This window comes from Taudactylus pleione, unplaced genomic scaffold, assembly GCF_031769625.1.
Source record: "Taudactylus pleione unplaced genomic scaffold, aTauple2 ptg000016l, whole genome shotgun sequence".
Lineage (NCBI taxonomy): Eukaryota > Metazoa > Chordata > Amphibia > Anura > Myobatrachidae > Taudactylus > Taudactylus pleione.
Window position 1 is genome coordinate 28,311,596 of NW_028284418.1, and position 26,664 is coordinate 28,338,259.

General features: G+C 42.6%; 2 protein-coding genes across 7 annotated transcripts in view; one reads left to right on the forward strand and one right to left on the reverse strand.

Annotated features, from left to right (window-relative positions):
* Nucleotides 1-19,468, forward strand: part of AIFM2 (AIF family member 2, ferroptosis suppressor) — a 91,310-nt gene extending 71,842 nt beyond the window's left edge. The window contains exons 7-11 of one of the 5 annotated variants that reach the window (XR_015878842.1): nt 6,104-6,259; nt 7,738-7,938; nt 10,632-10,801; nt 13,845-13,950; nt 19,137-19,468. Coding sequence is in view for 2 of the 5 variants with exons in the window: in XM_088475346.1 (XP_088331472.1) it covers nt 6,104-6,259; nt 7,738-7,938; nt 10,632-10,786 (512 nt within the window). In the remaining 3 variants the exon portion in view is untranslated. The remainder of the gene's footprint in view (nt 1-6,103; nt 6,260-7,737; nt 7,939-10,631; nt 10,802-13,844; nt 13,951-19,136) is intronic. The other 4 variants (XR_015878843.1, XR_015878844.1, XM_088475346.1 and 1 more) reach the window with 4 other exon arrangements.
* The window catches only part of MACROH2A2 (macroH2A.2 histone), a 40,466-nt gene continuing 32,077 nt past the window's right edge, over nt 18,276-26,664 (reverse strand). The window contains exons 5-9 of one of the 2 annotated variants that reach the window (XM_088475378.1): nt 24,113-24,220; nt 22,396-22,495; nt 20,838-20,927; nt 19,893-20,067; nt 18,276-18,975 (exon numbers count right to left, since the gene is read on the reverse strand). In XM_088475378.1, the coding sequence (XP_088331504.1) occupies nt 18,810-18,975; nt 19,893-20,067; nt 20,838-20,927; nt 22,396-22,495; nt 24,113-24,220 (639 nt within the window). In that variant the 3' untranslated portion in view covers nt 18,276-18,809. The remainder of the gene's footprint in view (nt 18,976-19,892; nt 20,068-20,837; nt 20,928-22,395; nt 22,496-24,112; nt 24,221-26,664) is intronic. The other variant, XM_088475370.1, reaches the window with a different exon arrangement.

Genomic DNA, 26,664 nt, shown 5'->3' on the forward strand with positions numbered 1-26,664 from the left:
CAGCAACAGCAGCAGCGTCACCAGTAGCAGCATCTCAGAAACGCCAGCTCGTTACAAGGCAGGCTACGCTGTGTATCACCGGTTTCAGTAAGAGGCACACCGTCGACAACCTCTTAGAGAAACTGAGGGAAATCATCGCCCAGTGGCTTACCCCACTTAGACTCTCCTGGGGATTTGTGATATCTGACAATGCCACCAATATTGTGCGGCCATTACATCTGGGCAAATTCCAGCACGTCCCATGTTTTGCTCACACAATAAACTTGGTGGTGCAGAATTTTCTGAAAAGCGACAGGGGCGTGCAGGAGACGCTTTGGGTGGCCCGAAAAATTTCTGCCCACTTTCGCCATTCAGCGACTGCGTGCCAAAGACTGGAGCGCCAGCAAACACTCTTGAACCTGCCCCGCCATCACCTGAAGCAAGAGGTTGTGACGCGGTGGAACTCAACCCTCTATATGCTTCAGAGGATGGAGGAGCAGCAAAAGGCCATACAAGCCTATACATCCACCTATGACATAGGCAAAGGAGGGGGTATGCACCTGACTCAAGCGCAGTGGAGAATGATTTCCGTGTTGTGCAAGGTTCTCCAGCCCTTCGAACTTGCCACACGTGAAGTCAGTTCAGACACTGCCAGCTTGAGTCAGGTCATTCCCCTCATCAGGCTTTTGCAGAAGCAGCTGGAGAAAGTGAAGGAGGAGCTAAGACGGAGCGATTCCGCTCGGCATGTGGGACTTGTGGATGAAGCTCTTCATTCGCTTTGCCAGGATTCCAGGGTGGTCAATCTGTTGAAATCAGACCACTACATTTTGGCCACCGTGCTCGATCCTAGGTTTAAAGCCTATGTGGTGTCTCTCTTTCCGGCCGACACAAGCCTGCAGAGGTGCAAAGACCTGCTGGTGAACACACTGTCAGCTGAAGCGGAACGTGACACGTCAACGGCTCCTTCTTCATTTTCTCCTGCAACTGGGGCTGCCAGGAAAAAACTTAGGTATCCTAAGCAACCCGCTGGCGGTGATGCAGGGCAGGCAGGACCAAGTTTGGACATCTGGTCCAGACTGAAGGACCTGGCAACAATTTCTGACATGTCTACTGTCACTGCATATGATACTGTCACCATTGACAGAATGGTGGAGGATTACATCGGTGACAGCATCCAAGTAGGCATGTCAGACAGTCCATACCTGTACTGGCAGGAAAAAGAGGCAATTTGGAGGCCCCTGTACAAACTGGCTCTATTTTACCTGAGTTGCCCCCCCTCCAGTGTGTACTCCGAAAGAGTGTTTAGTGCAGCCGGGAACCTTGTCAGCGAAAGGCGTAGGAGGTTGCTTCCACAGAATGTGGAGAAGATGATGTTCATCAAAATGAATTATCAGCTCTTCCAGGGAGACCAGCCTCCAGAAGGTACAGAAGGACCTGTGGTGGTGGATTCAAGTGGGGACGAGTTAATACTTTGTGAGGATGAGGATGTACACACTGAAGAGGGTGAGGAATCGGAGGATGAGGAGGATGAGGATGACTTCTTGCCTCCGTAGAGCCAGTTTGTGCAGGGACACATTAATTGCCAGCTTGTTTTGTGGGGGCCCAAACGAACCAATCATTTCAGCCACAGTTGTGTGGCAGACCCTGGCGCTGAAATGATTGGTTTGTTAAAGTGTGCATGTCCTGTTTATACAACATAAGGGTGGGTGGGAGGGCCCAAGGACAATTCCATCTTGCACCTCTTTTTTTTCTTTGCATTATGTACAGTTTGGGGCCTAGTTTTTCTAACTGCCATCCTGTCTGCCACTGCAGTGTCACTCCTAGATGGGTCACGTGTTTGTGCCGCCCACTCGTGTCGCTTAGCATAGTCATCCAGCTACCTCGGTGCAACCTTTTGGACATAAAAACACTATTGTGAGGTGTGAGGTGTTCAGAATAGACTGGAAATGAGTGGAAATTAAGGTTATTGAGGTTAATAATAGCATAGGAGCAGAAAAACCTACAAATTCTGTGATTTTAGCTGTTTTTATGCTTTTTTTCAAAAAAATACAGATCCAAAACACAAAACCCAGAACCCAAAACACGGAAGGGTGGTTTTGGCAAAACCAATCCAGATCCAAAACACGAAGAAAGATCCAGATCCAAAACCAAAACACAAAACACGAAAAGTGGCCGGTGCACACCCCTACCTTCAGCACAGTTGCTTCGTTGTGGATTTTTTATTGAGTCTCTAGGAGTGCCGTCCGTGTTTCCTATTATATATTCTACATATGCAGAGAGGTCCACACTCTTGTCAAAGTCCGCAATTTGCTGGGGTAGCCACCCGTATAGTACAAAAAAAAGGTAGCTATTGTTCCAGGGTAGGGCCTTTTGGGGTTCAGGTACTTGAGAAAGTTACAGTTTTTAAACTATTAGCCCACAAGTGCCCCATTATAGAGATAGGGAATGTCAACTTGCTGAGCAGTGTCAGTTGGTGGCCTCCTGCTGGCAGGGCCGGTTCCAGGGGTCTGAGCACCCTGCGCCGGCCCAATACATAGCGCGTGACAGAAATTGGGGCGTGGCCTCATTACCATAGTAGAAGTTTATTACACACTAAACACACACGTTACTCACCTTCTCCCGGTGATTGGTCCCCTTAACCAATAGAAGTACACGGTTATCCCTAAAAAAAATAAAAAAATACTCACCTATGACCTGGCGCAGGTCGGTCCTCTTCTCCAGTAGAGTCCCAGCCCGACAAAACATAAAATGAGAAACGCGACCCACGGACATTGGAGAGATGTATGTGTTTCCACATATATCTCTTCCCTGGCAAATGACGGAGACCTCGGTTACGTCAGTTGCCGGGCCACCAGCCAATCATAGGCCGCTCTAGAGTAAGTGGCCGCTGATTGGCTGTGAGTCGTGTGGCTGTCAATCAACAGAAAGTTAGATGAGACTGTGAAAATACAATTTCATTTCTCCATGGTTGTAATATCATTCGGCTTGCTTCATAACCAGTGAGAAAGGTATTTGGGGTTGTGATGAAGACTTGGCAATCAGTAATCAGGCAGCTAATATTAAAATGAGTGGTGAACTTTCAGTTTCATGTACCACCAGATCTAAAATATGGAGGGTCTTCTGTGGGCAGCTGCACTTAGGAGTCTGCTCTGTAATCTGTTTTGCTGCATCGGCAGCCGGTATAGAATAGAAGCATTTGGCTTGTTTAGTCTGCTCATTTTATTGCTATTAATTGTTTAGTGATTTAAATTGCAATTACTGTATGCCAGAGGCTGTGTGTTGCTGATCTGAATGATATACATGAAATACCTAGAGTGTTTATACTACATTAAATAAGGCTTCCATACTCTCTCACTGTCCTGCCACCAGTTACTATCAGGAGATAGCTGCTACTCTAACCAAATAGACTCATAGTGATGAAAACTTGACAGACTTGCTTGTGTGCTAGATTTAAATAAAGGGGCACCACCAGTGTAATCACAGTGACTCAGATGATTGCTTCCTCAGTTTTTTTACCTGTAAGGGTCGTATCATAACCTGCGAAAAATACAGCAGATTTTGGGGACATCTGTCTGTACCCCATACAAAAGCTATCTAACATAGGAAATCACTTTAGAAGTGTTTTAGTTGACCTAATAAAAGTATTTTGGATATGGTGTATTCTCATGTGCGAACAGTTCGGCAATAGGTTTACACGATAAGCATTTTTGCGAAAACATAACATTGTCCTTATGATGCGGGGGACAGTTACTGTCTGTAATGCAGATTGGAGATAATACACTCCTTTTTAACATGGCTGCAGTGTAATATATAGTTACAACCAGTGGCCTTTTTACCTAGGGGCTGCAGCTCTCCCCTTCCCCAAGTAAAATCCACCACACCAGTGACAGCCTGGCAGTGGCTTCCCATTGGAATTGTTGCCTGTTAATCACAGCCGGACAGCCAAACCCAGGGGGAGGTTTTTTTCTCCCCCTGATGCTGTCAGTCTGGACTGCAGTTAGCAGATAGATCACTTCCAATGGGAAGCCACACCCCTGCTATAACGGCAGCCCAATCTGACTTCTAGCGGCTTTGTAAGGCGCTGCGGAACACTTGTGGTACCATATAAATAAAGGATGATGATAATAATAACGGGCTGCAGCCAATGCAGCCCCTAGAAGCCTGATTATTGCTTTATGTGCATGTGCGGGGTCGCGATGCTATGCATGTGCACATTTCAGAACAGTGGCTGCCACAGGAGATATAAGTAGGAGCCACCACTGGTTACAAGTATGTATTATATTTTTAAGGTTAACTAGTATTTTGGACTCATCATTTGCTCGGTCTCTAGCTATTGTGCACAGCATTGCAGGTTTTTGTTTTCCATCTGTCCCTCCTTTCCCCCCTCCCACTGTCTTTAATCTGTATCCCCCTCCTTCATCTGTCTCTCATCTCTGACCTCCCCCATTCCCCACTGGGAGGAGCTGTGGGAAGAAGAGGCGCTATCTGTACAGGTGTCCAGTGAAATGGCAGCCAGTGAGAGCTGTGAGGTGAGGAAGGGGGCAGCTCTCACTGCGCTTGTGTAAGACATTTATTAGGATTATATAAAAAATATTTAAAATGTTTTGATTTTGAGGTTTATATTTATTATAGATGATGTACAGCATAAATAATGCATAACATCACAGATTATACCACATGCTTCTGCATTGTTTAAAGAACTAGTTAAAGCACTATGTTTAGATCTGAACTGTACTAATTTCTGCTAATGCTATTTGTTGCACCTATTCTACTGTACACTACCAACCAGCAGCTTTACTGTTTTATTTGAGACACTTTACTGGACAAATAATAATGATAATGCATATATATAGTCCCTCTTATGATATAAACCGCTTGGTAAATGTGTCTGCTTCTAATGAAAATAAGGCAAACGTGCACCACCTGGCGATAGCTGTGTGCCAACTCACCTTACTGCGGTCTTGAAATGTCTGGACCCTTCGTCCGAACGTCCTCGGAATCTGCAATAGAGGTCCTCCTGATGGATGGTTGCTAGTCCCCGGCCGGGTGAAAGCACAATAGGAGAGTTAATGCTGCTTACTTCTTGCCGTGATAATATGAATTGATGTGGGATCCTTAACACGTTTCGTCACAACCCACGTGACTTTTTCACCTTTTGAAAAAGTCACATGGGTTGTGATGAAACGAGTTAAGGATTGCAGATTCCGAGGACGGTCGGACGGAGGGTCCAGACATTTCTAGACCGCAGTAACGTGAGTTGGCACACGGCTAACGCCAGGTGGTGCACGCTTGCCTTATTTTCATTAGAAGCAGGCACATTTACCAAGCGGTTTATACCGTAAGAGGGACAATATATATATATATATATATATATATACACACACACATGCTGGCATACTCATATTGGATATCCAAGTCCTTGGGACTGATTGTTGGGAATTTCCCTATTGAACAACAATTCAGTTAAGTCTTGCTTGCATAATCCATTTTTTGGCATACACTGCATGTTTTCAGGATTACCCGGGCTACACTCTATGACTTTATGTGCTGATTGCTATACTTCTACAGTGAATCCTTCATTGTGGGGATCAAATCGATACTTTTAAACAGAAAGGTTTTTTATTAGAATTGACTGCTACGTATTGCAACATCTTGGATTGACTTTTTTCTTTTTTAGCTTTCAATTTGCTACAATTTTTTTACATTAGAAGACCTTCTAAGTCTTTTTATTTTACTGTTTATATATGTATCATTTATGGTTTTCTTCTACCCTTCTTCCCTTTCATACTATGTTTATTCTATAAGCTTTAGATTACGGATAACACTGTGCATTTTACTGTTTAGTAATTTTGGATATTAAATATGTGTGACCTCATAATATGGCTCTATAATATATGTTAGATATCATACAATCAGCGCGGATGATTATAATTTATTATTATTTGTACCTTTAAACCTGCACAGGATTTTTTTCGGATCTGCTGTAGGGTCTCTTGGACCTAACAGGTGCTTAGATTGCTCCTTGGGAAGCGCCTTGGATTTTATTTATCTAGTTCACTTTACTGGACAAGTATGAGCAAGTAGTAAGAATTATGTTTAACTGTTGTCACCCATTATTCAATAGGGCAGAAGGTCATCAACCTGGAAGAGTTGACCTGGAACAAGGTTCAGGAGAATATGGAACTGCAGTTGGACAAGGACACACAGCCGATCTCTTCTGATTTAATTCTCTGCTGTACAGGAATGAAGATTAATTCATCGTGTTACATTGATGCTTTTGGTAAGAACAAGAGTTTCAGATACAGAGTACATGGGTATCAGTTACTAATTGTTCTAATGCAATTGTAACCTGACCACATCACAGGTTTATTATACATAAAGGAACTGGAACAGGTAATAATAAAAAAAATGTAACCAAATAAAATATCCACAAATATCCTTTAGGGACAAAAAAAAAAGAAAAGATGCCAATATAAATATAATGCATCCTCTAATTAATTTTTTATATAAATTAATAAACAAAGAGGATCTAAAAAGTAAATAAATGATAGATCTAAGTAATAGCTAGTGTCGCTGATTGATCAAAGCCAAGAATGCTTTCTAGTATAGACTGCATCCAGATACAAATGCTGCAGTGTTGTACAACAAAATCATCTATGAGGACCATTCAAATCTCCTACAAATCTCAAATTAAATCTCCTAAAAATAAAAAAAAAATATCTGTGAGGACACAAATATACCACAATAATAGATCTGCTAAACGAATTTAATGTATTTATACAGCGAGTTACTTGACTCAAATTAGCTAAACGAGCATGTTTTCTTATAGATCTGAATTAGCTCTGGACGGGCTCTACAACTATAGTATGAAGGCAAATAGCTTTCTTGGAAGGAAGATCAACATTATACCACTTTTACACCAGAGCAAAAACCTGGGTTATTGCTGGGTCTACCCGGGTCGCAGCTTAGTGTAAAAGGGTCCCTGAAAAATAACCTGGGTCAAGTGATCCGGCAATCCAACCCAGGTAGCTACCAGGATCGGACCCAGGATGGACCTGGGTAATGGTGCAGTGTAAACGGTGCAACCTGGGTTATCCGACCTGGGTCATGCCTAAAATGAGCTGATTGGTGGTTGTGGAGCAGTCACCTCCTACTTTTTATGACCTCACAAGTTTAGCAGGGCAAATCCGGATTCGGTGTGACCGGGGTGACCTGAGAATAACCCAGATTGGTGGTGCTGTGTAAACGGTGTCTGACCTGGGCTGAAACCATGTCTGAAAATCCAGGTCGGACCCAGGTTTTTGGTGGAAAAGAGGTATGTGTGTGTGACAGAGTGCACAAATACTCTACATATATTTTATACTTTTCTGAAAATGAGCTTGAAGATCATTACAGTTAATATTTGATGATACAGGAATGCTATCTTAAAGGGGATTCCTGCCTATTGCGTGTAGATATCATGTTTGTTGCCTGTATCCATGGCAGTATTACTGGGCTGCTGGCAGAAGAGGGCGAGGAGCTGAACAGAAAGTATAACACTAGGCAGGGCTGTAATGAATGGCTAGCATAATGTATTGGAACTGCTGTAAGATAAAACATTGTAGATTTAAGGTGGCAGACCACTTGGAAAAGTCACACATTTGACACCGGAATATTACATGTACATTTCGAGAAGGTGGTGCTCAACATTACTAATCTAGTTGTGACTGTTTAAACTTGTAATTTAGAATGGGTATTCTCATTTTCTTTTTCATTAAGGTGACAAAGTGGCTAGCAATGGAGCTCTTAAAGTTAATGAATTTCTTCAAGTGGAAGGATACAGCAACATTTATGCAGTGGGAGACTGTACTGATTTAAGAGAACCGAAAATGGCTTACAGTGCAGGGAAGCATGCCAAGATCGCAGTGACCAACATTATCAACAGCCTTCTGGAGAAGCCACTCAAGCCCTATAAGACAGGTACACAATTTTTGATAACTGCATTTATGACCAATGGTATTTGAATAAAGTGGAGAAAATGCGCTGGCAAGGTACCCGAGGACTCAACTCCATCAGTCAGCTGCATCGTTTCTATGTCATGGCTCGTATGTCACTTCTTCCCAAAGCCAGCACAAACCATTTGTGATTTTGGCAGCTCGCGACCTCCTCCAATCCTAAACTGGCTCCGGCTGTCCCGATTAATGAAAGCTATGCTAGAAATCCAGTCCTGCTTGGTCTTTATTTTTTCTGATGCTGCAATCGGCAGGCTCCACCACCACTGACTCCCTCACTGCTCGTGTAGAGGTAGGGCAGTGTGGGTGTGTGTGTATATATATATATATATATCTCGAGAGAGAGGTATATAATATTTATGCATGGATACAATCATACTTACTGTGGATGACTAAGTATGTGGACAACCCAAATATTAGCAATAGAATAGACAGTACTATCGAAGTTGTGACTTTTAATGTGGTATGGTCACCTTTCCAAAAAGTCAGTTGCCGTCAAGTTTCTGCCTTGCTAGAGCCTAGTCACAAGTAAGTGCTATTATGAAGTGGAAATATCTATGAGCAACAACAGAAAAGCCGCGTAGCAGTAGGCCACACTAGGTCACAGAACGGGACCATTACGTACTTACAGTAAGTGCATAAAATGTATCTGTCTTCAGTTGCAACACTCTCACTATCGAGCTCCAAACATTCTCTGGAAGCAGTGGAGGATTGGTCATGGTGAGCTTTGTGCATTGGATTTCCATGGCCGAGAAGTGCCACACAAGCGATCACCATGCAGATTGGCTAGAGTGGTGTAGAGCACATTGAAGTTACACTCTGCAGAAGAGGAGGTACATTCTCTGACAAATAACACTTCACCAACTGATATTTTGATGGATGAATCAGGGTTTGGCAGATGCTAGCAGAGATTTCCTGACTGAATGCATACTGCCAATGTAAAGTTTGGTGGAGGAAGAATAATGGTTTATGGCTGTTTCTCATGTTCCACAAGCACACATGGTTGGGACATTCGGGTATCCAGGAGATAGATAGATGACGGACAGAACTTGGCTGTATCTTTCTTTCTGTAAAATAGGGAGTTTTTGGACAGGCACTGGATGGTGACAACAAGATCAAATGTAACCACCCTGACTTGGGTGTGTCATGTTTCACGGAAGTGTTGTGGTCGTGTATCAAAAGCTCTGTATGAATCTAAGACGTGTGCACAGGGAACAAAGCCTGTTCCTGACGTAAAGGACTGATGCGGCGTGCACAAAATCAGTGAGCACATATTTTTCTGCTTGCACACACACAAACCCCCAGATTAGTTGTACAGATTCTCACAGCATACGATAGGGGGACATATGGTGCATACACACAGTCAGATTTCTCTGGTCGATTGGAACGATAACGTTTCTGGCCCCTTCAAACAATGGTCGATGCGCGGGCACAGACGGTCGATATCGACCATTGCCCGTGCATGCAGGCCAACCTGGTTGATATCGACCAGGCTAGCATGTTTACTATAGGGATCCACGATCGTTGATCGCAGGTTATTGTAGTAGTTGGGGGGGTTGATGCATGTGTTGGATGTTCAATATCAAACATCCAACACATGCAGGACGATCAGATAACGATTGTTATCTGATCGTCTCCAAGTCTGACCGCGTGTACCCTCCATTAGAATGAGCCCCATAGTGTGCCATTTGATACCAGTCTACATGACCCCCCTTACCTGTGTTCTGCCTATTTCAAGTTTGTAGCAGAAACGTCAGCGGATGATGATGCTCGCCTCCTTACACACTGGCTATTATTACCAATCTAGATTTTAGTCCTTTTTTGTTCTAAGTCCACTGAGTGTGCTGTAGTGAACCCAGTTACTCTTCACTGCATTTAAAGCAGTTGTAGGACAATTATTAAAATGTTACAACCCTTTAAGCACAGCAGTTACCAATATTGGGCCCGATTCAGAGTTGTACACCATTTCCACTGCATCGGCAAATTTATACACCGCTATTGTGCGAAAATATGCCAATGTCACAGACACTGAGGAATGTATTGAGGCTCCACCAGTGGCTTCGCAAATCCAAGCATCTGCTTAGAAAGATGCGGCATCGGTCGCAGATTCATTAATAGTTGGTCTCCTGATTAACCCTATGGTTGGACAGAATGACCACGTGTGCTGAGACGCCGGAACAATGATTATTATGTACGGGATCACAGTCGCAGGACATGACACGGCTCTGAAATGGTTGCAACACATCCACATTTTTTATCGCCACTCCCCGTTACCTCCCCCAAACGCTCCTTGACAGTTAATCACACAGCGAGTAATTAGTTGCTGCGATCGACTATAGTAATGTACCTTGACGCATGCGCTGTGCATACCGATAATCACTCAACTGCAAAAATATTGGCTTAGCGTACAACTATGAATCAGCCCATTATCTTTAGGTGCAACCAGACATTTACTATCATTGCTTAATTCGTTCTAAATTGATTTAGCTGCATTGTATGTATTCTAGCATATACTCAGTGCCTGCTTTCCCAACCACTAATACTAATGTCTATTAGCATATAGTTAGACAGAGGTGGATGAGTATCATTCTCAACTTTTTTGGTTGTAGAGAAGAAAGAAATACAGTTATTGTGGTTACTTTTCTATTTCTTTTTCTGTAGGTGCAGTCAGTATGCTTCTGTCAATGGGCCGAAACGATGGAGTAGGGCAGTACAATGGTTACTACATTGGTCGTGTGTTCGTCACCATGTCTAAAAGCAAAGATATATTTGTTTCAAAAAGTTGGAAAGAAATGGGACAGAAGATGCCCAAATAACTGTGGAAAAAAAATGTACGTTCTATGTATTCATTGCTAATTCCATAAAATATTTTGCTTTCAAGCAGAACACTAGTTTTTTATACATTAAACTACTACCTTAGCCTTATAGACCAATGAATGCCCAATCTGAGTCCATATTCAAGCAGCTGTCATTCATCATTAAGTGCTCTGAAACACAAGTGGAAATCTTTTTCATGTATAGTATTAATTTTACACATTATTACAAATTATATATATTTTCATTTGATCTGATGAATACATGTTAGATGTTTGACAGCCGCACTAATCAAACTATTTTTTTTTTTTTTTTTAAATGCACAATCATTGGACTTGTATGTATCATCATTAATCTGGGTATTAAGTAATCTATAAATAGGGGTCTGCTTTTGTTATTCAGATTTCGAGCTGCAGCTGTGTCCTCATACACCTATCCTTTTTGCGCGAGATGACTGGCGTAATTTAGACACTCCGTCGCGGGTAGCGATTCCTGTGCTTGCAGACTTTCGCAATAATTTTGCGTATTAAGTAGCTGATCGTGTACTAAGGGCCTGATTCAGAGATGTACACTGCAGCACAACAGCTGCGTCTTTGTACGCAGTCCTTGTGTTACAATATGCAAAAGCTGCATGAGGCGGCCTCTGTAATCCGCTGCTACATACGGAGAGCCTCAGGTCACTCAGAATGACTGGTGTAATCATGCTGCTACATACGGAGAACATCGGCTCACTCAGGATGCCTGGTGTAATCCGCTGTTACATAGAGAGCCTCTGGTTACTCAGGATGCCTGGTGTAATCCGCTGCTGCATACCAAGAGCCTCGGGTTACTCAGGATGACTGGTGTAATCATGCTGCTACATACGGAGAGCCTCGGCTCACTCAGGATGCCTGGTTTAATCCGCTGTTACATAGAGAGCCTCGGGTTACTCTGGATGCCTGGTGTAATCCGGTGCTACATACAGAGAGCCTCAGGTCACTCAGGAAGCCTGGTGTAATCCGCTACTACATACCGAGAGCCTCGGGTCACTCAGGATGCCTGGTGTAATCCGGTGCTACATACCGAGAGCCTCGGGTTACTCAGGATGCCTGGTGTAATCCGCTGTTACATAGAGAGCCTCAGGTTACTCAGGCTGTCTGGTGTAATCACGCTGCAGAGGCCAGGAAATCTACATTGGAATAAGCAGACCCTCAGCACGCCTTGGAAAGGGGGCAGACGTCCTTGTTAGGAAGAGGTCAGGCCGTCGCTCATATCAATCATGCTAGTTTAGGGGGCACTGTGACAGTCTTCGCAGACACCGATCTGCACATATGCAGTACACATCCAGCGCATGCGAGTTACACATAAACCATTGGGTTGGCAATTGGCATACAAGACTGAATCAGGCCCTAGCTACTGTGTTTAGGACTAATACTTATTTTTTTTGTTGAAAAGGAATTGATATAAAATAAACTAAGCCATGCATGCTTATGCTTAATTGACTACTTTATACTAATCTTAAACACAGTAGTACACTTGTTATAAAGTAGCAGATTAAGCAAAACAATGCATGGCTTAATCTACTTTAGTATATTGTGTTGTAAAGGAATTTATATAATCCTAAACATGGTACTTAGGGCCTGATTTAGAATTGTACACTAATCGCATCGCCGCTGCGTCTTTGTACATAGTTTTGATGCAAAATGATGCTAATACCGCCTCCTGATGGCTTAGGTGATCCGCTGCTGCGTCCAAAGATGCAGCACCGGATCACTTGTGTGATTAGACATCAGGATGTCTGGTGTACGCAAACCATCGGGTTTGGGTACTACTTTGCATCAGGCTCTTAGTACATTATTTGCAAATTATAACACAAAAATCAGGATAAGCTATGCAATCTGAGTAAAGGCATGACAGAAGTCCTACAGCAGGCCTGGCCAACCTGTGGCTCTCCAGCCGTTGTAAAACTACAAGTCCCAGCATGCTTTATCATGCTGATTGGTGGGAGGGGATGCTGGAACTTGTGAAACTACAACAGCAGGAGAGCCACAGGCTGGCCAGGCCTCCCCTTCACTATAGGATCTCTGGGCCTGATTCAGACCGGGTCGCAAGCGTTGAGCGGCCACAACCGGGTCGATTGTGACCCAGAGCACATGCGCACGACGGAGTCGGCTCAGTCGTGCGCATGCGCGAGACCCGGATAGCGACGGGCAATCCGTTGCTCCGGGTCTCGCACCAAAGGGGGCGTGCTGTCGATGTTGACTGACAGCACGCTCACTTTGGTGGGCGGGTCGGGGGGGTGGCTGCCCAGACGGAGGTGTTCCCATGGGAACGTCTACCATTTGGGGGCGGCCCCACTGACATCACATGTCAGTGGGAGAGCTTTCGGCTCTGTTAGAGCCGAAAGCTCTCTGGGGCTTGCAGCCACGAGACCCTACCACAAGTGTCTCGTCACAAGCCCGATGGTCGCGATGGTCTTGACCATCGCGACCATCATCCTGGCTGCTTGCATTAGCTGTGGAGGCCAGGAGGCCGCTCCATTAAAAAAAAAAAGACGCCCTCATTCAGAGCGAGCGCTCTGTCAGAGCGTCCGGCTCTGAATCAGGGCCTGTCTTTTGCCTTTTTACCCAGATTCCTGAATTTTGTGCCTTAATTTGCTAATAATATAATAAGTAGTTAATTAATAATGTATGAAGTACTTAGGATTAATATAGCACATTAAGCTGCAAAATCCGGGGGCTAGTTGGTGCAATCTGAGGATAGATGCATGTGGACACATCTGCACTGGACTTTTATGACTTATCTCAGGAGTGGAGGGCATGATGAAGATGACAGGAGTCAGACATGGTGCCAGCAGACATGGAACATGTGAATCCACAGATCTCTATAGCAGTGACCTCCAACTGTTAGGCTCCAGCAGTCATATTTTCAGTGTATTGCTTACAGGACTCCTGGGATTTGTCCATGCTTGCATTGATCATCTTTAACAACATGTTTGTTTAGTTCATTGGATGAAAATGGCAAGTGCCATACATATGGTTCTTACCGTATATTCAAGACTTGTTTTTGCATGTACTGTAGGTATGATGAAAGTCGCAAGAAAACACAACCCCATTTATTTATGAGCAAGTTTTAGGTCTTGCTGTGACCGCAAAGTTTCAACAAAGGCGTCCATTTACGGTAACAGGTACAGAAATGCAATGTTGAATTTGAAACAGCACTGTTTATGTGAAGTCAAACTGGACCGGACACCATACTTTGGGGTGTTCTATTCTTCCGTGAGGGATCGCAGAGCTTTTTTTTTTTTTTTTTTTTCACCCGCTATGACATGGTATTCACACAGAATCTTAAAAGCAACCAGTTTTTGCTAGTGTGCATGAAAAGCATTAAGATATCTGCCATGTGAATGAAACACAGCCACTTTGGCTCACCATTATGAATCTGAGGCTAAATAGAATTCAAAGTTGCGGTAAGTACATTCGGTAATACAGATATTACTAGGAACCCAGATAGGAAGAGCTTCAACTGAAGTTACATCTGACCTATAGGAGCACAGGGGTAGGGTATGCACAGACCCTGCTCCACTACTCCCTGCTTAGTTTATTATAGCAATTACCTGGCTGTGTCTTAATTGTGGCCTGAAGATGATATAGACCGTTGTGCTTCCTTTAGACAAAGTTACCCTCATGTCAAATCAATCAGCAGTCTGCTGGAGTGTCCTAGTGGCAGTGCATTTGGACTAAGATGCATTTTCGGACTAAAATATACGCCTGGAACTAGCATAGTGGCACGGGGCATGGCGCTCAGAGAGGGGCTGTTTGGCATGACTGCAGCAATGAGTAGGTCACATACAAGTTTACAGTAAAACTAGGCAACACATAGCTCATTACAACAACCACACAATAAATTAATGAAGAATAACAAATGCTTCTCTGAAAGCAAACATAATTCAGTGCAGATGCAAGGGCTGCAAATGATCATGGAGGAAGAGCGGTTACTAACAATGCAACCTTTCAATATAATGGAAGTAATTAAGGCTGAACTCCGCTACTATTTTCACAGTCATGTGGTGACGTACATCAGCAGTGCTTACCACAGCCTCCAAATCTAAAGGTGCATACACACGTAACGATTTTTTGAACAATTTAACTATAACGACGTAGTTATCGTTCAAAAAATTGTTCAGTTTCTGAGTTATAACGATGAACGATTATCGTTCAGTTGGTCAGTCAGAATGAACTACAAATGGGAACGCGCATGAACGATTTTCATTAAGGAAAGTTACAAAAATTGTTCATTACACTTTAAAAAATCTGACAGAAAATCGTTCATAAAATCCCTGGTAACAAAGTCGTTGTGTGTGTATGCAGCTTTACAGCTAGGTTAAATGAACAATTGCGATAGGTAGCGTACTACATATCCTAGCAGTTGTGCCGTTAGTGCATGCTAAAACTGTAGCATGGCACTACGGATGTGTAGTTCCAAAGCAGCTGGACTAACGTGCGGTGCCTACCCCTAATTTAAAGCATGCAATGATAGCTCTAATTCATATAGTCATGCGATATAGATAACATAAGACTGTTTGTGTTTGTTTTGGTGAATAACATATGGTTTTAGACAAATCTAATGTGAAATATCTCAAATTTGCACTTAATCCCGCTACTTAAGCAATTTTAATATCATAAAGTACTCATGTAGCATTGCTCCATAGCAGCCATGTGGCACATTCAGATCTAAGCAGGAGAACCCCCTGACCTGACAGCAGTGTCCAGCACATGAAGTAACACTTACTGTAAAATGTCACTATTAGCTCATGTAAGAAAGAAGTGGAATTAATATTAGGGGACAATCTGTGATGATTATTGTAACCAAACGGTGTCATCACTAACAGCCATGTATTCTAATAATAATAATAATGCAAACGTGACAGAGGTCATTTCATTGTAGAGTGTGTAGCGTTCAATATATAGAATCGTCTGATGAACGCACATGCTGTGTGGGGAAATGCATAAGGTCTTGTGGGCTGTATACAATCATGGAATTGCTGACTGCACCCTGGTGTCCATGTACCCAGCCCCTGAGACGGAGCTTACTCAGCGGAGAGCAACCTAAGGTATCACTAACATTGGATGTGCTGCTCCTATTAATAAGTGACTTTATTGCACAGCAAACAGCAGCTGGTTATATACCTGGAGCAGTGCTTTGTACAAGTGGAGAGACTGAGGAGAAATACCTGAGAGCTGACTGACACTATATGAGACTCTGCCTGTCTCTAACGAAATCAGCAGCATTGTGACTTCAGCATTATAGGGTACAAATTACTGGCGATTTGTACAGTCATTGTGGTTGTAATGTGCAATCTTATTACTCAGTACACCGCAGATATTGCAACATTTGACCATTTTTCCCTTGCCAAGTGTGGTTTTATTGTACATCCCCTCCTGATCAGTGTGATCATCTTTACTTTTATTATGTATTTAAAATAAATGTTTAGGCTTTAGTATATTCATATACCAGACTCTGTTTACTTATATTATAGATACAGGCCAGAGCAACGCTTTTGTTTGTGAAACTTCCAAATTATGAACAAAGAAAAAGCAAACACCTCCACCTGTGTGAGTGCTGCTGGCCTGTCTCTAAAATGAATACTTTTTTATATATATACACACACACACACATTACATATATTATTATTTATCGTATATTTCTTAGAGATGTTCAGACTAGGATCAGTTCGGATTTTCCCACCAAATAGTCCATGAAAGATGACGTTTTTCCTCTGAGAAACGAAATTTGGCGGGAAAAATCCGAACTAATCCGAGCCTGCACATCTCTAGATTATTTATGTTGTGAGTGGCACCCTTTTGTTTACTGCTACCATTCAACATTGCCTAATACTTACGTAAAGCAGCAAGTGCTGTCCTGAGATGGGTCCCTTGCTGTAATCACTATTGGCAAAATCCAAGGCAGCTTAAGAAAAAGGCCTGTTTCCCAAAAATTCATGAGGGAGACAGACCTGTGACCACAATGCAGACAGAATGAAAAATATGTTTAGACTTCTAATATCCTTGCTCTTGCTGTGTGCTATATATGCTCATTTCATGAGCATATATCGCAAAGTATTGAGAGTCCCTTTAATCTCCATGTAACAGCTTTGACATAATGGATGTAAAAGACATTGCTAAAATTACCCGAATGTTGTGACCCACCACCTGTGATCTGGACCCTGCCTCAACCAAGCCTGTCATAGAATGTATGAACATGATTGGCCCTGTATTTGCAATATTAGTTCAATGCTCTTTGCAGACAGGCATTTTTTCTGAACCACTAAAAGAAGCAAAATTGTTAGACCACTACTTAAAAAACCTAAATTAGACCCAGACTGCATAATCAACTACAGACCAGTATCAAACCTTCCTTTTCTAGGAAAGATTATTGAGAAAGTGGTGGCAAATTAACTAGAAACTTCCTGTCAACCCATGATATTTATGATCCATTCCAGTCAGGAGTATACAGTAAGTTATGACTTGAAGTCCCCCATGAAACCTAGGGGTAGATTCTCGAAAACTACTAAAAAAAAAAAAAAAAAAAAACTAAACCGGAGGTGTTGACCATAGCATCCAATCAGATGTTAGCTTATATTTTCTACAATACAATAGATAAATGATAGATAGAGGCCCTGATTCAGAGCCGGACGCTCTGACAGAGCACTCACTCTGAATCAGGGCCGTCCTTCTTAATTTTTAGAGTGGCATCCTGGCCGCTCGTATAGCTGTGGGTGACCCACAGCTATAGCGAGCGGCCAGGAAGATGGTCGCGATGGTCAAGACCATCGGGCTTGCGATGAGACCCTTGTGGTAGGGTCTCGTTGCCACAAGCCCTGGAGTGCTTTCAGCTCTATCAGAGCCAAAGGCACTCCCACTGACATCACTTGTGATGTCAATGGGGCCGGCCCCAGACAGTAGGTGTTCCCATGGGAACGCCTCCGTCTGGGCAGCTACGCCCCGACACGCCCACCAAAGGGGACGTGCTGTCACTCACCATCGACAGCATGCCCCCTTTGGTATGAGACCTGGAGCGACGGCTTGCCCGTTGCTATCCGGGTCTCACGCATGCGCACGACGGAGCCGGCTCCGTCGTGTGCATGCGCACTGGGCCGACATCGACCCGCTCGCGAGCAGGTCTGAATCAGGCCCAGAATCCGATTGCTTGCTACTGACAATACCTCCACTTTTTCCTTTTAGGGGTTTTAGTAAATCCATGACCTAGTTTCCTATAGTGTCTACAATTTATTTTTCCCTGAAATATTCCCATATCTGCAATGGTGTACTACATAGCAACACTTGTTTATAGGCGAAAGCAGCTTTAATTTCATTGTCTCTCTTGAGGCAGATGCAGAAATGCCACAAGATGTCAGGAATATTAGGGTACGTGAAATGGATTGTATGACTATACCAAGGTTACCCATTGAGCAGTATTCGGTGAAGGCTGCCAGACACATTTAAAAAAATAATAATTCCCCAAGTATCCCAATAAAAGAGGACAAGAGACACAAATTCTAAGAAGATTGCTCAGGTTTTTTTTTGTTTTTTTTAAATAATATTGTGGTCTTATTTCTCTTGTAAAATCCAATACTACAAATCTAATTTCAAATGAAAATTTCAACTGATTTAACACTAAATCTAAAATATTAAGATAGGAAAAGTAAGAGGAAACAGTGGAAACTACATCCTCGAAGGATAAAACAAATAAAACATGGTTGATGACGACAGAGGGGTAGATTTTTTCAGGTTCTATAAAAATGCAAAGGGTGTGCTGGCTTGTTACAGAGAGAGAGGAGGAATTAATTATGAGAATTGTTTAGCCCAAACAGACCTCTTCAACCATGTGAAAATAAACTCAAAAGCTGTCCTCAAAGCACAAAACGTCAAACGTGGTTCACACCTTCTTACAATTCTCACAATGACTCATCAGCTCTAGGCCTCCCAATCCTCTTGTGGGATTACAACCATCCTTGTCTGAAGTTGCTCTTGTGAGGACTCGCTTCTACTTTGTGTCGAGCTTGGCCATTTCCTGCACATAGATGCCAATGCTTTCGCTGTCAAACAGCAGGAAGTAAATATTCTTCACAGTGGATGAGCTGGAGGAGCCAAAGTGGCTGGAGATAGCTCGTAGAATGACCTGAGCCGCCGTCTGCTTGGGGAAACCGTTTCTGTGTGATTGGGGAAAGAGAAGCAAAATGGTCACAGCTATCAACATTAAAAAGAATACTCGTGTGCATGATCTCCTAGGGCTTGTTTACACCAAAACTTTGTGTGTCATTAAAGAAGTATTTTGTATTTTTATCTTAAAGTTTTTTTTTTTTTTTTACAGAGCTATAAATCCACAGTCAAGAATGAAAATGCAAAAAACAAAACTAATTCTGGTTCCATTTTCAGGACACACTATCACTGAAGCCTGCACTTCATGTATTTCCTCCAAGCCTTTCTGGATGGGACCAAGCCAGGGTGTTGCGTAAAATCATTGGACATGTTTAATAAATACACTGCCTGGGACTATCAGTAAATCAAACACTGCGATATACAGAGACTTATAAATTGTTTTGTGAGTGTTTTATCCAGGGGCTCAAGTACTAGGGCAGGGTCTGAATCAATAAACATTCTATTCAAACTGCTGCATAAGATGTTGCTGCTATAGTACTGGAGATATTTAAGACTCTGCAAACACATGGTAATATTTTCCCAACATAAAATATATATATATTATTACCGCTTAAGTTTTTAAAATGCTCCTTACTAACAAACCAAATACTGCACATAAGATTTCTAAACTATCTTTGAAGACATTCACATCCAGTGAGGGTGGTCTCAACGTCTCCAGGAATAAACTAATAAGGCTAATTTTTGCACTAAAGTGTAAAACGTGCACTGAACCACAGTAACTGGGCACTTGCTTTCATTCCCTGACATGCACATATAAAATCGGATTACTAATTGGTGGATGTGCAGGATTTCAAATGTGCCACTAAAATGTAATTAACATAATTAAGAGTCAAGTTTAAAAAGAAGTTTGGGATAAAAGATAAATATGATGACTGGTTGATGAGTGAGTGTACAATATTGCATATACCTGCCACTAGGGAAAGAAGGAAATGCCACAGATTTAAGCTTCTTTTCCTCGGCAACAGATAAACAGTTCTTGATGGTCTTCTCCAGCTGCTCTTCACACTTGTCTGACCCCCACTGTGGGATGTGGCAGTGGATGACAAACTTGGCTGCTAGTCCATTTGCTTGACTGAAGGCAGCTAAGGAAGAAAATGGGAAAAGGCATAAAAAAAAGAAAGAGATGTAGTCTGAGACATTAGGACCATATACTTAGAAATAATAGAATATTGTTCCTTCACTTTCTTCAAAAAATTGTATTTCAGTAAAGTATTTTCCTACAGAGATGTGATCATTTTGCCCAAAGACTAGAACAGAAATTTTACAAAAGACAAAAAAAAAAAAAAAAAGCGTAATAAGGGTAATTTACAAGCGCAGAGGTTTGATATCACACACTTACTTGCCTCTTCCCAAAAGTACCCATACTTTATGGTGAGAGCATGTATTTCTGCCCAAGAGGGCGGCATCTGCGGGGGTTCAGTCTGACTATGTGGGATGGGGGGGGGATTAGCATATTGGGGGCACTCATTGTTAAGTGCAGATTAGGTATATTTTATAAAAAAATAGAAATATACATTTCCTTTTGTGGGATGGGATTACTGAAATAATATCTGCGAGAAAGTCCATTCAACTCTCTGGCTGGTCATAGGTTCTGGTTACCCAACCCCAGCCCTACATTTGTATTATGACACCTTTTGCACCCTCCAAAGTACATTTCTTGGGTCATGAAGAGTGTATACAGAAGATCCATACACATGTAACAGAAACAGTCCCAATGCCCCATCAGTCGCATCACTTGTTTAGGACATGTCTACTGTTCATAAATAACCTATAGAATACACATTATCAAATAATAAAAAGCATAAAAATAAAAAAATAATCAGATTACAGATGATTTGCTAGATTTCTGTACCTGCAGTCAGCTCCAAGGGTCCATGAGATTTGCGGAGCTCTTTCACAGCTTCAAGGAATTCTTTTCCTCCAGCCTTCTCCAATGCGTTTCCTGCAGACAATACCAAACTGAGCACATCAGCATTTCACTCTCCATAAGCTAGAAATCAGGGCCTGACTCAGGGGTGGGCACTATTGTAGTCTCTACTGCGTATTGTTGTGCAGTGTGACTGCAAATTTATGCTAATGCCGCAGTCGATGGCTCCCTACTGAGATGCCCACCAGTAGCTGTACGTAAAACGTTGCACCACCGAACATTAGAGCAGCCCTGTATGCTTAGAATGTCCTTCTGAACAGGGTCACCAGTACCATTGCAACTGTAACGTTGGACGCAGCCGTTGCCCACAACACTTTGCGCTTCTGACTCGCCACCTGCCTGTATCATCCCAGGAATGCCCCCTAAAATTGGCTCGGTCTGTGTCCAAATTCGTTCTGCGACCACTGGTGGAAACCATAGGAGCTTATGTGCGGTACAAAAACATTGTACAAACATCAGCACTGCGTCCAGCTCTGAATCAGGCCCTCAGACAGATAAGCGTGTTAATGGCTGCATAAGACAGTAATGGGATAGTGCAGTAACACATAGGCAAGCAGATGGACAGAAGGAAATCACCACTAACAATGGTTTAGCACAGTTAATAAGATCCAATTATAGTAGTAGTAACAACATGGTTCAGAAAATACAAATAAAAAAATGATACAGCCTATGAGGGTGATCAGGGAAGGTAGGTACCTGAATGCAGGTCTCCAGCTGGACATCCTTTCCCTAACTTTGGGCTAGATTACTAAGTGTTTCTGAGTGATTTTGACACCAACATTTAAACGGCAACAATATTAAATTCATGCAAATATGCATATTTTATATTTAATATTATTGCCATTTTAAATTTCGGAGTCAAAACTGCAGTGAGTTGACAGCTTGCAAAAGCCTCCATTTAGTATTTCGAGCTCTCTATGTGCAAAGATGGCTATCTGTAAAAAGACAAATGTACTCTCTTATGCTAAATGTTTTATTTAATGTAGTGAATGGGGTGGTTGTAAAGCGGCAGGCGAATGGACTGCGGAATAACATTTACACATTGCCCCTACTTTTCCACCTGGGTACACTTCTATTTGATGAGAGGTCTCCAGAGAGCAGAAGGTAAGTGCACTGCGCTATTACACCACTGCAAAACCAAGGAAATATGGGATGCACATGGATTCATGGATATTGTTTCTCATTTGCACCTGTGCCCACTGAAAACCAAGGTCTTTAAAATACATTAAATGAACACATTGCATTTATGCAATTACTTCTCAGAGATGTTTGATAAAATAAGGGTTAAACTAGCAGTTTATTTTTTTTTAAAAAGGCTTTAGACTAGCAATTGTGCACAAATTAGCATACAGATTCAGGTACCTGCAAGAAGTAGGTTCTCAGATTCATACCCTAACAAGCTGGCTATATATAAGTGACTCATGAATTTGCTATACATTGAATGACAGTACAAGGAAACACTGCACATCAGCAGAACATTCACCTATATCTTCCTTGAGGTCAATTTCTGCTGTAGTTGGGTGGATAATGCCTTCAACCTTCATTGATCCTATGTGACCAAGGTCACTCTGAGTCAAGGACAACTAGTGACAAAGGATAAAATGTAAAACAAATGTCATGTATTCAAACAGAAAATCTGTAACGTAAAATACAGAGGGTTTGTAACACACAAATGTTACAGTCTGAGTTGCAGGAAGTGGCAAAATATCGGATTTGTAGCCACGAAATTTAAAGCAGCGATTTTTTTAAAAGGTAAATCCAACCTGGTTGTACCAATTGCCAATGTAAATATTGAGGGAGCCAGTATCTGCAAATGCTTTAATTTCTGAATATTAGCTCCTTTTGTGCATATAGAAAAAGAAACAATTTGTCTCTGCCAGTATAAACACTCAGGATTCCCAGAAGCTGATATTAATTGTCAATTTATTACATATAAAACTGAACTGCAGTTCAAAAATAAAATAAATTCAATATCATATATAAAACACATATTTCTGCATATATACTACAACAATTGGCTCAATACATTGCAACATATGGTATGTGAATAGATCTTAAAAGTTCACTGAAAGCTCCCAAACAGCACTTGGATAATGTATCTCTCTATTAAATGATGATAGAAGTTATATTCACCAATCCAGACACCGATGACAAAACTGTGTGAAATGTCTCTGCAAGAATAAGTACATGTGATCTCTAGTAAGTGGCATAGCCGCACAACTTGGAGCCACCTGACAGGTTATCAGATCTCCTTGTTTTAGCCACGCTATAGAAACAGTTCCCGGCTAGTCCTGATAGTAAGGAGTATTAAAAAGTGAGTATAGCAGCACTGTGCTCCTTTTGTGCATGTCAGATATTTCTGTGATATTTTATTTTTTTTTAGAAAAAAATGGAATGTGTAAGTGTACGCAAACATACAATTTATGCTAACAGTTTGTAACAAGCTTTGTAATGCCATTTTAGCACTTTGGGCCCGATTCACAGGTGGCTGCATGCGTGACGGATTGTTCCCGGATTCGCAGCTGCGATAATATGCAAATGCTACTTGCAGCCTTCTCCTTGTGTACTTACGAGTGATGGAAAGTCCCGAGGAGCCAACTTTCAATGTCGGTGGACTGTAGAAATCCGATGGTGGGCTCAAACTCTAGACCATCGGTGCACCACCACGATGACCACCGACATGACCGGTGCAGTGTTTCCTGAATTTTCTCTAAACGTTGCCTCTGTGGTTGTAGATCTGCGTTTGAGAACGCAGCTGCGCTCACTGACACATCCATGACGCTCTCATAACACATCCTTTTTTTTGCGTTCACATCAAGCCGCCTCCCAGTCACCTCCCAGGAACATTGATGGCTTCCATCTTACATGGGAGCATCACGTACGCAACAGCTATCTCTGCGCATGCGCCATAGGGGTTTCTAGGACTTTTTGCGCATGTGTGGTAGCAAATATTCGCTCAGCTGGGCAAACATGGACACTGCATCCACCTCTGAATTGATCCCTTTGTTAGTGCTACAAAAGCAGCCTATGACCTGACGGATGTGGTGTTCTGGGTTTTGCAGCACTCTGAAGTGACCACATGATTTCAAACTAACACTGCCACTGGTATCAAATGCAGATCTATCACTTTCTACATGTTCTGATAAATACAGATTGCTTTTAACAACCATCATTGACCAGTCCAGAACAAAATACATCACCTTCTGCCCAAGCAAGAGACTCTTCGATGACAGGATGGTGAAACCGTCTCCAGGTCCATCATCGGATGTTGAACTGGATGCTCCTTCCTTTCCATCTGCTTGTTTGTCCTTTTAAGAGGTACAGAATAGTCAGTTTAGTGTTACTAAGACATTGAATAACTATTTGATGAAGAGGGCATTCTTTTTTTTTCCCTTTTAAAGTAACCTAGAACGTGAAACACACTACACGAGTGATTTCCTAACTGGTTGCCATGGGACACTTGCAGAGGTGCCATGAGTTGGTGGTCCAGGTCCAAATCAAAATTATTTATGGTCAATGTGATAGGCAAAACCAGTTCTGGTAGACACATATGTAGGCAAACAAAACTCTACCCTGTCCACCATCACATAACTGAGCCTAAGGACAACATGTAAGCATAATTTAATTATATTAATAACCTTAACTGAATTTCTAAATAAGAACCTTTGGCCTAGGGGAGCCGTGAAAAAAATTCTGATACTCTACGGCGCCAAGATTCAAGAACGTTTGGGAACCACTGTACTAAACAATAGTACTTACATAATTTCTGATGAGACAATTCATTATATCGCAAAACACGGCATTCAATATAATATATATATATCTGACATATGAAACCCTATTAATACAGATGTGTCCTCATACATCTAGCCTCCAGCCCTTCTAGTCGTACCATGCCGTGGCGTGATTTGGTAGCGCAGAGGTCTTTTCGTGCAACATTTTACCTTCAAATGCATCTTACTCGTACAGCGATGCGAATAGATATCATAAGCAGCTTCTGCTGAGTAAAATGACATGCAGCATGCTTATGTTCTGTTTGCGACTACGGGTGTATCTGCATGCAAAATGTTATGTTAGCGTGTTATTACTGTAACACTCTAATGTAGCATTTTGCATGCAGATACGCCTGCAGTCGCTCACAGAACATAGGCATGCTGCATGTCATTTTACTCAGCAGAAGCTGCTTGTGCTACCTATGCTGTGTGATTAAGATGCATTTGAAGGTAAAAAGCAGCACGAAAATATGCTTGCCGCTACAGAATCTCACGGAGCTCCCGTGTGTAGCGCAACCTGTAGCGCACGGAGGATAGATGTATATGGACACATCTGTACCTAGTGCAGAAAACACAATAACTTTATCTCATATATCAAAGCAAACAGCTTTAAAGTGTCACAAAATTTACCAATTACAGCTGTTAAAAGCTAAAACTTAACCACTATCTGGGCCATCTATTAATAATAATTATTAAAATTGTGCAATGAAAATAGCGTAAAGTGATGTGGGAAATAATCACTGGTATAGATAACATAACTACACAATGAACATTTGTAGATTTGTTAAGTGAATAAAAGTATTAACTTCGTATGGTATTAAAATGTCACCTCGTACTTTTTATGTTATGGATGTCTCCTTTTGAATGACGTTTGGTGGTAGGTACTATACCTGGGGCTGACTTACTGTGTGTCACCCTTGATGAACCCACGGCCTCCAGAATGGGGTATGGGGGATTACTTGGTACAGTGCACACAACAGTATATTAATAAATGTAGATTTGGCCACAACGTGATGAATCCACTCAACCGCCACATCCTTATGCCATCTCAGCAGGCAGGTAATTAGGGCATGCCAAGTCACTGCTCCAATAGTAACTATAGTCACTATGGATATAGGCCCTGATTCAGAGCCGGACGCTCTGAAAGAGCGCTCGCTCTGAATCAGGGCATTTTTTTTTGGCGCGGCCTCCTGGCCGCTCGCATAGCTGTGGGTGACCACCCACAGCTATTGCGAGTGGCCAGGATGATGGTCAAGACCATCGCGACCATCGGGCTTGAGACGAGACGCTTGTGGTAGGGTCTTGTGGCCGCAAGCCCCAGAGAGCTTCTGGCTCTAATAGAGCCGGAAGCTCTCCCACTGACATCACTGGGGATGTCAGTGGGGCCACCCACAAACGGCAGGCGTTCGCATGGGACCGCCTCCGTTTGTGAAGCCATCCCCACGCCACGCCTCCCAAATGGTGCGAGTTGTCGATCAAAATCAACAGCCGGCCCATTTTGGTGCGAGACCCGGAGCGACGGAGCGCCCGCCGCTAGCCGACTCTCGTGCATGCGCACGTCGGAGCCGGCTCCGGTGTGCGCATGCGCAGTGGACTAACATCGACCCGCTCGCGAGCGCATAGCACTTGTGAGTGGGTCTGAATCAGGCCCATAGTTCAGAAACCATGCAGTAGAGGTGGACACATCTCGCTGCATCTTCCGCTACAGATCGGGCTTTCCTTGTTAAGGTACATTTCGTCAAGGTTTCCACAAAACAGAAAGTGGTTGTCCAAGAGGAGGCACCAACATCAAACAGCCGGTGGAAAAGGGTAAGTATATTTTACTAACATTTATGTAATTGTCTTCTAAATTACTAGATCAACATCTGATGGTGTAAATAAGTGTGCTTAAGATAGTAATTGCGCAGTTACGCTAAGCTGTAGCAGGCCGCCCGTACACACAGCCAGATGTGCTGATATATCTGAAAGATATATCGGCA